The 14,925-nt window shown below is 41.2% G+C and overlaps 1 protein-coding gene across 1 annotated transcript; it reads right to left on the minus strand.

The window, feature by feature from the left end:
- Nucleotides 1-520: 520 nt before the first annotated feature.
- LOC138189388 (uncharacterized) lies at nt 521-6,031 on the minus strand. The gene is made up of 2 exons (XM_069131445.1): nt 5,167-6,031; nt 521-4,377 (listed from the first exon to the last, which is right to left on the minus strand). The coding sequence occupies exons 1-2, from the start codon at nt 6,029-6,031 to the stop codon at nt 521-523; spliced, it is 4,722 nt and encodes a 1,573-aa protein (XP_068987546.1).
- Between the last annotated feature and the right edge of the window lie 8,894 nt (nt 6,032-14,925).

Below are 14,925 nucleotides of genomic sequence, written 5' to 3' on the forward strand. Positions count from 1 at the left end.
TGGGTGTGCCCTTTGCATGAAGAACGCGGATTCGTTATTCACGTTGTTCGTCAGGAAAAGTGAGGGCAACGATCCGCGATGTCGATTGGCTGTGACCCATGCTGAAACCTGAAGGAGTGAGTCGGAGTCCTCCTACCAACGTGGTTCATAAATGACCTTGCACATGGGAAAACTCAGCCTGTTCTGTTAGACAGATGTTTGGTTTTTCCTAATGGGCGCGTACCCGCTTTCTCCGCATTTTTGATTGCGCCTAATAAACCCAAGGACCTCTCTAAAAAACCAGATGTGCGTCGCAAATATTTCCAGCCTTAAGAAAACTTTCAGGACGACGGATGGAATGCAGATACATGTGTACAGAATGCAAGAGAAAGTTATGGTCGGTCCTCAGGTTTATTGAGGGTCGAAATGACGTTACGCAGGCCGTCGGCTGGCCGGTCGCGAGAGATGCAGCGCAGATGTTTTAGGCGACGTAACATCCTCCCCCCGTTGAGAGGGCACCGATCAAATTCTGCCTGTGGAGTCAGGTGCGTCGTTTGTCCATTTCCTTCGCTCCGGGTTGATGCTCGGATTCATCTGTTTCTGGTTGAATGGGTAAGGGGACCAATCTTTTGACACCACGGTCCAGGATACTCGTTGCCGTCTGCACGGTAGCGGTCCGTATGATTCCGTCGGCTCCTGGATGGACTTTGATTACGCGGCCCAAAGGCCACTGCATGGATGGGACGTTATCCTCCCTGAGGATTACGACGGTGCCTTCACGGATGTCGTGTTTTCCCTTGTCCCATTTGTTGCGGCGGGTCAGCTCGTTGAGGTACTCTCGATTCCACCTGCTCCAGAAGTACTGCTTGATCTGGTGGATGCGCTGCCAACTAGATAGCCGGCCTGATGGAACTGTCCTGAAATCACGCTCCCGTAAACTCGTTAATGTATCGCCGATTAGAAAGTGACCGGGAGTGAGGACAGGGGGATCTTTCGGATCGGACGAGATGGGAGTCAGTGGACGTGAATTGAGAATTGCTTCAATCTCAATCACAAGGGTGTTAAGGTGTTCAAAGGTCAAGAGCTCCGTGCCGACGACGCGGATGAGGTGACGTTTGAACGATTTTACGGCGGCTTCCCATAAACCGCCAAAATGTGGTGAGTTTGGGGGGTTGAAACGCCATTGTATCTGTCGGTCGGCGAGAAAATTCTGCACCTTTTCCTTGTGGTCGTCGGACTGTAATAGGGTTCGGAGTTCTTGTAATTCCCGATTAGCTCCGACGAAATTGGTGCCATTGTCGGTGAGGATGGTTGCGCAGTATCCTCTTCGGGAGATGAATCGGCGTAGAACGGCTAGGAATGCGTCGGTAGTTAGATCGCTGACTAACTCGATGTGGACGGCTTTTGTTGCTAGACATACGAATATGGCAACGTATACCTTGACTTTACTGCGGTTACGATTCCTTCTCTCTTTGATATAGAGCGGACCGCAGTAGTCGATTCCGACGTTCGTAAACGGGCGCGATTCGGTAATACGCGCCTCTGGTAAATCCCCCATCAAGTACTCTACTGGTGGAGGATTAGCTCTGCAGCAACGGACGCACCTTTTGATAGTGCGCCACACTTGGCTACGGCCGTCGATCGGCCAATAGCGTAGTCTCACGGCGTATAATGTAGCTTGTGTCCCTGTGTGGTGGTTGTTTCGATGTTCTTCGTTTATAATGATCTCGGTAATTGTCGATTTCGGCAAAATAATTGGATGCTTTTGCCTGAATGGGATAGCAGAGTTGGTCAGTCGTCCTCCGACGCGTAGTATCCCCTCTTCGTCGAGGAATGGATTTAGTGGCTGTAGTTTTCCTCCAACATCCTTGCTTCGATCTTTCTGCAGTATCCGAATCTCCGCTGCGAAGTGTCGGGATTGGATTATCTTGATCAATTTATTATGTGCGGTGGTTAATTCGTCCGTTGTTAGATGGGAGGATCGGTTCTGCTTATATTTCCATCGAAGACACCAAGAGACGACTCTTATTAGTCTTGTCCAGGATGAATATCCATGGAGGAGTGTGTTGTCGATGGTACTAGTTGTTAGACATATCGTCTTCTTTTGTTCTGGGAGTTCTCCCAGCGTCGTGGGTATCCAGATCGGCCAGTTTTCCTCTTGTTGTTTGAGCCATTCGGGTCCGTTTTTCCAGATGGTCGGGCGCAGAAATTCCTTGGGAGTCTGCCCGCGGGAGATGAGATCTGCTGGATTATCGTTGGTGGGCACATGACGCCAATCGTCGATGTTTGTTTTCGTCTGGATCTCGGCTACGCGGTTCGCCACGAAGGTTTTCAACATGTGTGGCGAGAACTTGATCCACTGAAGCACTATAGTAGAATCCGTCCAATACACAGTGCGAGAAATCTTTATATTGAGGGACTTCTTTATCAAGGACATAAGTGAGGCGAGGAGTAATGCTCCGCTTAACTCGAGTCGTGGGATTGTCAACGATTTTAGTGGCGCGACCTTAGATCGAGCCGTGAGTATCTGAGTTTGTGTGTGTCCCTCCGGATTGGTGCTGCGTAGATAGACACATGCTCCGTATGCCCTTTCACTGGCGTCGCAGAAACCGTGCAGCTCTATATGATTAGCTGCCTTGATTATGGTTTTACGAGGGAACCGAATATCATTAAGCAAGGGTAGTTGGATATGATATCGATCCCATTCAGTATGCAACTCTGCTGGTAGGGATTCGTCCCAATCAATTTTTAATGCCCAGACGCGTTGAAGCAATATTTTTGCTTTGACAATCACTGGCGCGAGCAAACCAAGTGGATCATAGATTCGGGCTATCACCGAACTCATTGATCGTTTAGTGACTCGAGTGATGGTCGCTGTGGGTTCAACTGAGTAAAGGATTGCGTCTTCCTGAGAATCCCAATAAATGCCTAAGGTCTTCAACGTCTGTGACTCGCCTAATTGTAGCCTTCTATTGGTATCTCTTTCTGTTAGTCCTCGCAATATGTCCTTGTCATTGGATGCCCATTCCCGGATATGTAAGCCGGCCGATCTGAGAAGGTCTGTGAGTTCGTGTCTTACCGATAGTAATTCTTCTTTTGTGTCGGCTCCAGTGAGGGCATCGTCGACATAAAAATCGCGCTGCACAACCGCTGCTGCTCGCGGGAATCGATGTCCTTCGTCTTCTGCTAATTGTTTGAGGCATCGGAGGGCCAAGTATGGGGCAGCTGATAGTCCGAACGTCACGGTGTTAAGTTGATATGTATCGACCTCCCCGTTGGAATTACGCCATAGAATGAGTTGATATTTACGATCTTCTGGACGTACGAGGATTTGTCGATACATCTTCTCAATGTCACCCGTTAGAACATATTGATGCGACCGGAATCTCAATAGAATTTCAATTAGATCTTCCTGTAATTTAGGTCCTGTATGTAGCATGTCGTTGAGGGATACTCTGGTAGTGCTGATTGCTGATCCGTCGAAAACAACTCGGAGTTTCGTAGTATCACTCGATTCCTTTATCACGCCGTGATGAGGCAAATAATAACCGTTGGTTGTGGGAAGGTCAGGCGTGATCTTCGTCATATGACCCAAGTCTAGATACTCTTGGATCACCGCACTATACGCGGCTTCGAATTGCTTGTCGCGTTGGAATCGGCGATGGAGCGAGGCGAGTCTACTCATGGCAACGGACCTTGACGTCCCCAGCGTGGGAAGCTTCTCGTTGAATGGCAGGGCGACGACGTATCGCCCTTCCTTGTTGCGTTGGACATGGTTGCGGAAATGCTCCTCACATTGTAATTCCGCCTCTGAGAAATGCGTGGTAGGTGGTCCCTCATCGATTTCCCAAAAACGTGCGAGATCCGCTTGTAGGTCGGTGGTGGTGACGTGAAAGGAATGGATCCCCGCGCGAGCTGGCGGGCTCCCCCCGATAACCCAACCGAATCGAGTCTTTTGCAAACACAGCTCCGTATCGGTGGATTGGGATAGTTTGATCTGTCCGACACAAAAGGATGCTAAGGTTGGTCCCGAACTCAATAATATGTCGATCGGGCCTGGTCGATGAAATGCTGGGTCGGCTAATTTTATATTTTTGGGTAGCTGGATGACGGACCTATCGATTGGTTGATCTGGAACGACTGCCGATATTATTGGGATTACTAAGAACGTTACTATGCGTTTATATTTGCCATCCATAGAAACAATGGTGGCCGTGATCTGGCTCTTGGCAATTGTCGTCAAATCATCGAGGGTGCCGATTGGGACTGAACATCTCCTTCGTTTCATACCGAGGGATTTTGCGAATTTCTCACTCATGAAATTCATACTAGATCCGGTATCTAGCAATGCTCTGGCTCGGATTGGTGAGGCCCTTTTGTCTAGCACATCGATCTGTGCTGTGACCAGTAGATCGTGATGTAGTATGCCGTTTGGAGATGTATTTTCCCATTCGGTCCACCCTTTTGTAGTTTGTTGAGCTAGTCAGTTTAGCTCGGGTTGGGACTTGGATAAGGTGTGTATGGCGGTGCCCTTGGTCCGTGGGGAGCTTGACTCAGGAACTTTCGAGTCTTTAGGAGCCGAATATGTATGCTTCCGGGATGATTCGGTTGTCCGTCTGGACTTATGATACGAACGTGACTTCGATGATCCCGGGGGGGATTGTCTCTTAGATCGTTTATGCGATGAACGACTGCCCGGCGACCGACCGCTCGATGAACGACTGCGCGACGACCGACCGCTCGACGACCGACCGCTCGATGACCGACCGCTCGAGGACCGACCGCTCGATGACCGACCGCTAGACGACCGACTGCTGGACGACCGATTGCTAGATGACTGACTACTCGACGAACGTGGAATTATCTGCGTTTGCTCTCGGTGTAGGTAGGTGTTGTGTCGTTGCCCGCAGATATGACACGAACCCGCTGTGCACTGTGTCAGCGAATGTCCGCTGCCTAGGCAGTTTATACATAACGCTGCCCCTTTTACGATTTGAAAGCGTTCTACCGCCGATTTGGCTTTGAAGACCTTACAATGTCTGAGTACGTGGGGTCCGCTGCAGGTCGGGCACACTAATGTCTTGCTGGTTGTGGCAAAGGTTCGGCCGCGCGGTACGTTTTGTCGATGACGATGTTTTTTGTGGGTTGATCCTTTCGTTTCCTTTGATTTAGAAAGGAGTTGATTACCGTTTGCCCGTGTTTTCAGAAATTCCATCAGATGTTGATAGGAAGGCACGTCTTGGTTTGGCAACGTGCGCTGCCATTTACGCATGCTGGACGAAGGTAATTTCGATGCAAGCAACTCGATAATCACTATATCTGATGTTACAGGCTGCCCTAATTTTTCGAGCGCTTTCAAATTTACGCTGACGGTTTCCAGCAAATCTTCAATGGCTTCTGGAGTTTCCCTTTTTATTTCGGGATAACTGCGCAGTAATTCCCAATGACGCATACAGATCCGGAGGGCACAATTAAATTTCTCCTTCAGTGTGTTGAGCGCGATGGGATAGTTGGCCTCTGTGAGTTCTAAGGATTGTATGCTCCGTGCGGCCCGTCCAGTTACAGAGGAGCGTAGATGTTGAAACCTTTGGACGTTAGTTAAGTTCTCATTGCGATCCACTGTGGATAAGAACGTGTCGTAGAAATAGGTCCAGTTCTCGAGGGCACCGTCGAATTGAGGTAAACGGACCTCTGGCAAAGTGATTGGTCTCGTCTCCGGTTTCACGCATGGATCGCGGGTCTTTGTTGGCGAAGGGGTTACTGATGGTAGTCGGTCGAAGAGGTCCATGATCTGTACGTCAATCCTATGATGCTCTCGCAATAAAGAATCTGCACGAGCTATTTCCCCCTCATCTAACACTTCTAATTCCTCTTGCACCGCGCAGATTTTTCGCCAATTTTCGTCGAACGAATTACGGCAAGCTGTTAGATAGTTTTTGTCTACCCGTTCAGACTCTTCATATTCCTCGAGTTGACGCTTCGTGGTTGCAAATCGGCTGACTAAGGCACTTCGTCTACGCCGCAACGTGCTGATCGATTCAGCTTGAGCCATATTTGAATTTAATAATCGGAATGGGCTTACCTTAATCAAATGGACGTTGATCTAGGAATCGGTAGCTACTCGTTACAGTGCGGTGTGGGCTCGCGTATGTGCTGAGCGATGAAGGAGTTCCTTTCCGAGGGCAGCTCCTTTGGTTAGTTGGTTAAGTCGTTGGAATGTGGATTTCACGCGACACTGTATAGTCACGGGTCAATGCACTTTTTAATGGCGCAAAATCCGGCTCGAAGGACCATGTAAATTCGGCCAATCGCGGGGAGACGCTATCGCGAGGAGAGACGTCAACGGGAGTCGTAAATTCCCGTTACGATTATATTAATCGACACCACGAGTTGATCGATCCCCTGATTTCCGTTAAGATAATAGGGGTGATTAAGTTTATATAACACTGTGATTCACAGAATTATAAAATATATATTTCCAACACTTAAACTACACTGTTGAGTAGATACAAATCGTCAGTAACAACTTGTCGCACGAATATGAGATAGATATGACTAATAGAGCAAGGTTCGTACAATCGAATTTCGTATGTTAGTGGACGGGAGAGTTAGATGCTACACGTCGACGTTGTTTTTCTTTCTACTAATTGTCGCCCTTAGGCTAGCACGGAAGATAGCTCGGTGTGGGTGTGCCCTTTGCATGAAGAACGCGAATTCGTTATTCACGTTGTTCGTCAGGAAAAGTGAGGGCAACGATCCGCGATGTCGATTGGCTGTGACCCATGCTGAAACCTGAAGGAGTGAGTCGGAGTCCTCCTACCAACGTGGTTCATAAATGACCTTGCACATGGGAAAACTCAGCCTGTTCTGTTAGACAGATGTTTGGTTTTTCCTAATGGGCGCGTACCCGCTTTCTCCGCATTTTTGATTGCGCCTAATAAACCCAAGGACCTCTCTAAAAAACCAGATGTGCGTCGCAAATATTTCCAGCCTTAAGAAAACTTACAGGACGACGGATGGAATGCAGATACATGTGTACAGAATGCAAGAGAAAGTTATGGTCGGTCCTCAGGTTTATTGAGGGTCGAAATGACGTTACGCAGGCCGTCGGCTGGTCGGTCATGAGAGATGCAGCGCAGATGTTTTAGGCGACGTAACAATTTAAGCTATTAATTTTTACATTTATACCATTAATTCCTAACATTCAAACTATTAATTTATAACACTTAAGCTATTAATTTATAACATTTAAGCAAATAATTAACAACGATTAAACTATTAATTTATAACAATTGAAACATTAATTGGCACATTTAAAACATTAATTTATAAGAATCAAACCATTCCTCGGGGAATCAGTAAGTCTCGCGCTAATAGCCCAATACATCGATAGATTTAACGAAGAAATACGTAACCGCGATAACAGCCAATTAGATCATATTATTTGCTACATAATTAATAACTGTATCACGTACAGCGATGCAGACGGTATTGAAGAAATAAAGCCATTTTATGTTACAACTATAACGAGTAAATTTAATCGTTTAACTTGTGAAGAATTAAAAAGGTACCTGACTTCTAAATAGGCATTAAATAAGAATCTTAAATATCGCAAACAGTGATGTAGGTGTTACTCAAGAAAAAAGAACGTTTTATTTTTTAATTAGCACGAGTAAATGAACGAATATCGATAATATAATATAACGCTTAATATGAATTTTATCTGTCTGATTATTTAATAGCTTAACTTATTTCACAGTAACGTCATCGACTGCCCTTAGGCTCTTTTCCCATTTTGTCCAAACTAATCGATAGTCGAAAACTAGTATCATGTAGGTGTGAATTTAGTCTTAGTTTGTAGAAACTATTAAAATGATAAAAATGGATATCGTATTAAATCGTAAAAGATGCCAATTTACGATAAAAATTAAGAAATCGTTCAATTTGATTTTGTTACAATGGAAAAACCGTCTCCTGCTATGTCAAAAAATCGTTACCGTTTGATTAACAAACCGACGCCTTGTTAAGTTATATAAGGAACACGGAAGTCGCGCGCGAGCTCTTTTGTGCCTGAAGTTGCGGAGAGTGAACATCGAAGAAGAACATAAATATCAGGTAAGTAAGAAAAAATATCAAACAACAACATTGTAACTAGTTATTTATAATGTCTAAACCATTAATTTACAACACTTAAGCTATTAATTTATAACATTCAAGCCATTAATTTATAACATTTAAGGAATTAATTTATAACGTCTAAACTATTAATTTATAACATTTATGCTATTAATTTATAACATTTAAGCCATTAATTTCTAACTTTTGAACTGTTATTTTATACATTTAGCCATTAATTTATAACATTTAAACTATTAATTTATATCATCTAAGCCATTAAATTATAACATTCAAGCTATTAATTTATAACATTTAAACTGTTAATTTATAACATTTAAACCATTAATTTACAGCATTTAAAGTGTTATTTTATACATTTAAGCCATTAACTTATAACATTTAAGCAATTAATTTATAACATTTAAACTATTAATTTCTAACATTTAAGCCATTAATTTCTAACATTTAAGCAATTAATTGACAACATCTGAGCCACTAATTTACAACATTTAAACTGTTGTTTTATACATTTAAGCTATTATTTTATAACATTTAAGCTATTAATTAACAACATCTAAGCCATTAATTTACAACATTTAAAGTGTTATTTTATACATTTAAGCTATTAATTTATAACATTTAAGCTATTAATTTATAACATTTAAGCCATTAATTTCTAACTTTTGAACTGTTATTTTATACATTTAGCCATTAATTTATAACATTTAAACTATTAATTTATATCATCTAAGCCATTAAATTATAACATTTAAGCTATTAATTTACAACATCTAAGCCACTAATTTACAATATTTAAACTATTAATTTATATCATCTAAGCCATTAATTTATAATATTTAAGCCATTAATCTAAAACAATTCCTCCATTAATTCTTAACAACTATACCAATAATTTATAACCATATTCTCCCATTAATTCAAAGTAATTGTGCTCTTAATTTATAACAGTTGTACCATTAATCGGAAGCAACTCTACATTCATTGATTTATATCAGTACCATCAATGTGAGTGAATTAATGATTTATATTGTATTATTTTATTAACGAAATCTTTCAGGTCCCTGGATTCCTATTTTATTTTTATATAGCATTATTTTTTAATTTTAAATACAGTACTTAATTTCTCATTTCACTATTTTGTATAAAAGCAGTGGTAACGCAGAGTGTAATTTTAAGATGTAATTTTCCATGTCTGCTAAAAACCAAGGAAACAACACCATATTCATGGAATCAAGGAAGCAAGTGTAGTTTAACCGAAGGCAACGACATCTTATCTGTAGCTGCACGTGAGTCATAGGACATTTCAAATAGTGTTGTTGTTTTGCCTCGGAGTACCAAAACCGTTAGATTACAAGTAATTTAAAAACAAATAAACTCCGGACAAAACAATGCCGCCGCTACAATGTCGCTTTATTATAAAATAATTTTACATCTCTGCTTCCAATGCGTAAAAACTCATATGTAAATGGGACCCGAGCGTAGTTACCTCCTCGTGGTGGGTCCCGGTAATTGGTATCGTTTTCCAAATAATAATACACCAAGTACTATTTCGAATATTAGTATTATTATTCGAAAACGATATCAAGCTAAAAACTACTTGAATATAGTCTGGTCTTGATCACCCAAAATAGTTTTGGTGATCTAAACTGGACTAATACCCCCCGCGGGGGTAACGTGGGACATCGTGAGACATCGCAGGACACCGTGGGATGCGAGCGTATTAGCTTTAATTAATCATAAGCTAGATACCTACGTTATGTACATTGTAAGCTTATTCTGTACTAAGATACTCATCTATGTTGGAACGACAAATAAAGATCTCGTCTCTCTTGATCCCCTCGCTTACCATACTGGAAAAATTGTTCCCACGATATATCGGTTCGCGATCACTCAGTTCTTTCAAACTGTCGCGTGGCGTACTCGCTCGCGTGTATTTCGGGTGCGTGCGGGTCAATGTGCTCTAGACAACTCTTCGGATTCGTAAGTCGCCCAAGGACAGCTCTGTCGTGGTGACTGCTCAACGTTTGCATCGGATCACGGGAGTTGTCGTCGTGCCGGTGATGCTTGCTAATCTGTTGGGGATTCAGTCGTGGATCTGCAGTCCTGTCCGATTGGTACTTCGGTACTCGGTCAGGGACCAGCAATTTCACGTCCTCCGTAATCCTGTTCGGCCCCGCGGGAGTGGACCCCACTGTTCAGTTGAGGTATTGCCTTCGTAATCCTGTTCAGCGGTCCCTCCCCGTGAGTGGACCCCACTGTTCAGTTAGGGCCTCGTGCCTTGGTAATCCTGTTCAGCGGTCCCTCCCTGTGAGTGGACCCCACTGTTCAGTTGGGGCCTCTTGCCTTCGTAATCCCGTTCAGCGGTCCCTCCCCGGGTTCCACTTGTTCAGTTGGAGTGTGTCAAGTTGCTGGCCTATGTGCTGGATCCACGGCTGAATTACTAGTGGATCACTGGCATCATCTGTCGGCGCCATCGACCGCGACTCGTGTAAGTTTCGAACGGCGAAACAGGAATCGAGTTACGGCCAATTCTTGGGCTTTCCGTTGAACCTCCGGGTTATCTCGTGTACGGGGGTACGTCGCGTAGGTTTGTTAGTTCTTTCGAGAGATCGCGATCTCGTCCGTTTCGGGACAGTGTCAGTAGCTTCATCTTCTTCTTTTCGCTCCAAGTTAGATAAATGTGTCTTTGATACCGAATGTTGCCAGTAGGGATGCGAATTATTGTTTATTTGTACTGATCGATGTAATCGTTGTGTGGGAGATAGATGATGCGTTACGTATGCCTTGTTCTACGTTTGTAAAGATTCATGTTAGCGCTGCGTTGGAGATATGTGTTTCGCAGTTAGACTACGAAACAACTATTTCTTTACGCAGGCCCATGGTCAAGTAGTGTCAAAACTGGACATTCTGCCAATCGGTTGAATGTCGAGATCGATGTGTAGTGTTAAATAACCCATGGGCGGGTCTCGTGCGTAGTCACCTCCTCGTGGTGAGACCTGGTAATTGGCATCGTTTTCCAAAAATTAATCAGTCGATTAATCTGTGGAAAACGATACCAAGCCAAGAACTACGCAACAGTCCAGTTTGTACCACCAAAAGCCCCTAAGATCATTTTGGATGATCTACACTGGACTGCACTATTAATTTATAACATTTAAGTCATTAATTTACAATATTTACGTCATGAATTTACAACAATAAGTCACAAATTCATAACATTTAAGCTATTAATTTTTACATTTATACCATTAATTCCTAACATTCAAACTATTAATTTATAACACTTAAGCTATTAATTTATAACATTTAAGCAAATAATTAACAACGATTAATCTATTAATTTATAACAATTGAAACAATAATTGGCACATTTAAAACATTAATTTATAAGAATGAAACCATTCCTCGAGGAATCAGTAAGTCTCGCGCTAATAGCCCAATACATCGATAGATTTAACGAAGAAATACGTAACCGCGATTACAACCAATTAGATCATATCATTTGCTACATAATTAATAACTGTATCACGTACAGCGATGCAGGCGGTATTGAAGAAATAAAGCCATTTTATGTTACAACTATAACGAGTAAATTTAATCGTTTAACTTGTGAAGAATTAAAAAGGTACCTGACTTCTAAATAAGCATTAAATAAGAATCTTAAATATCGCAAACAGTGATGTAGGTGTTACTCAAGAAAAAAGAACGTTTTATTTTTTAATTAGCACGAGTAAATGAACGAATATCGATAATACAATATAACGCTTAATATGAATTTTATCTGTCTGATTATTTAATAGCTTAACTTATTTCACAGTAACGTCATCGACTGCCCTTAGGCTCTTTTCCCATTTTGTCCAAACTAATCGATAGTCGAAAACTAGTATCATGTAGGTGTGAATTTAGTCTTAGTTTGTAGAAACTATTAAAATGATAAAAATGGATATCGTATTAAATCGTAAAAGATGCCAATTTACGATAAAAATTAAGAAATCGTTCAATTTGATTTTGTTACAATGGAAAAACCGTCTCCTGCTATGTCAAAAAATCGTTACCGTTTGATTAACAAACCGACGCCTTGTTAAGTTATATAAGGAACACGGAAGTCGCGCGCGAGCTCTTTTGTGCCTGAAGTTGCGGAGAGTGAACATCGAAAAAGAACATAAATATCAGGTAAGTAAGAAAAAATATCAAACAACAACATTGTAACTAGTTATTTATAATGTCTAAACCATTAATTTACAACACTTAAGCTATTAATTTATAACATTCAAGCCATTAATTTATAACATTTAAGGAATTAATTTATAACGTCTAAACTATTAATTTATAACATTTATGCTATTAATTTATAACATTTAAGCCATTAATTTCTAACTTTTGAACTGTTATTTTATACATTTAGCTATTAATTTATAACATTTAAACTATTAATTTATATCATCTAAGCCATTAAATTATAACATTCAAGCTATTAATTTATAACATTTAAACTGTTAATTTATAACATTTAAACCATTAATTTACAGCATTTAAAGTGTTATTTTATACATTTAAGCCATTAACTTATAACATTTAAGCAATTAATTTATAACATTTAAACTATTAATTTCTAACATTTAAGCCATTAATTTCTAACATTTAAGCAATTAATTGACAACATCTGAGCCACTAATTTACAACATTTAAACTGTTGTTTTATACATTTAAGCTATTATTTTATAACATTTAAGCTATTAATTAACAACATCTAAGCCATTAATTTACAACATTTAAAGTGTTATTTTATACATTTAAGCTATTAATTTATAACATTTAAGCTATTAATTTATAACATTTAAGCCATTAATTTCTAACTTTTGAACTGTTATTTTATACATTTAGCCATTAATTTATAACATTTAAACTATTAATTTATATCATCAAAGCCATTAAATTATAACATTTAAGCTATTAATTTACAACATCTAAGCCACTAATTTACAATATTTAAACTATTAATTTATATCATCTAAGCCATTAATTTATAATATTTAAGCCATTAATCTTAAACAATTCCTCCATTAATTCTTAACAACTATACCAATAATTTATAACCATATTCTCCCATTAATTCAAAGTAATTGTGCTCTTAATTTATAACAGTTGTACCATTAATCGGAAGCAACTCTACATTCATTGATTTAAATCAGTACCATCAATGTGAGTGAATTAATGATTTATATTGTATTATTTTATTAACGAAATCTTTCAGGTCCCTGGATTGCTATTTTATTTCTATATAGCATTATTTTTTAATTTTAAATACAGTACTTAATTTCTCATTTCACTATTTTGTATAAAAGCAGTGGTAACGCAGAGTGTAATTTTAAGATGTAATTTTCCATGTCTGCTAAAAACCAAGGAAACAACACCATATTCATGGAATCAAGGAAGCAAGTGTAGTTTAACCGAAGGCAACGACATCTTATCTGTAGCTGCACATGAGTCATAGGACATTTCAAATAGTGTTGTTCTTTGCCTCGGAGTACCAAAACCGTTAGATTACAAGTAATTTAAAAACAAATAAACTCCGGACAAAACAATGCCGCCGCTACAATGTCGCTTTATTATAAAATAATTTTACATCTCTGCTTCCAATGCGTAAAAACTCATATGTAAATGGGACCCGAGCGTAGTTTCCTCCTCGTGGTGGGTCCCGGTAATTGGTATCGTTTTCCAAATAATAATACACCAAGTACTATTTCGAATATTAGTATTATTATTCGAAAACGATATCAAGCTAAAAACTACTTGAATATAGTCTGGTCTTGATCACCCAAAATAGTTTTGGTGATCTAAACTGGACTAATACCCCCCCGCGGGGGCAACGTGGGACATCGTGGGACATCGCAGGACACCGTGGGATGCGAGCGTATTAGCTTTAATTAATCATAAGATAGATACCTATGTTATGTACATTGTAAGCTCATTCTGTACAAAGATACTTATCTATCTTGGAACGACAAATAAAGATCTCGTCTCTCTTGATCCCCTCGCTTACCATACTGGAAAAATTGTTCCCACGATATATCGGTTCGCGATCACTCAGTTCTTTCAAACTGTCGCGTGGCGTACTCGCTCGCGTGTATTTCGGGTGCGTGCGGGTCAATGTGCTCTAGACAACTCTTCGGATTCGTAAGTCGCCCAAGGACAGCTCTGTCTTGGTGACTGCTCAACGTTTGCATCGGATCACGGGAGTTGTCGTCGTGCCGGTGATGCTTGCTAATCTGTTGGGGATTCAGTCGTGGATCTGCAGTCCTGTCCGATTGGTACTTCGGTACTCGGTCAGGGACCAGCAATTTCACGTCCTCCGTAATCCTGTTCGGCCCCGCGGGAGTGGACCCCACTGTTCAGTTGAGGTATTGCCTTCGTAATCCTGTTCAGCGGTCCCTCCCCGTGAGTGGACCCCACTGTTCAGTTGGGGCCTCGTGCCTTGGTAATCCTGTTCAGCGGTCCCTCCCTGTGAGTGGACCCCACTGTTCAGTTGGGGCCTCTTGCCTTCGTAATCCTGTTCAGCGGTCCCTCCCCGGGTTCCACTTGTTCAGTTGGAGTGTGTCAAGTTGCTGGCCTATGTGCTGGATCCACGGCTGAATTACTAGTTTATCACTGGCATCATCTGTCGGCGCCATCGACCGCGACTCGTGTAAGTTTCGAACGGCGAAACAGGAATCGAGTTACGGCCAATTCTTGGGCTTTCCGTTGAACCTCGGGGTTATCTCGTGTACGGGGGTACGTCGCGTAGGTTTGTTAGTTCTTTCGAGAGAT

The sequence above is a fragment of the Bombus flavifrons genome, unplaced genomic scaffold (assembly GCF_040668555.2).
Source record: "Bombus flavifrons isolate JBK064 unplaced genomic scaffold, iyBomFlav1_principal scaffold0032, whole genome shotgun sequence".
NCBI lineage: Eukaryota > Metazoa > Arthropoda > Insecta > Hymenoptera > Apidae > Bombus > Bombus flavifrons.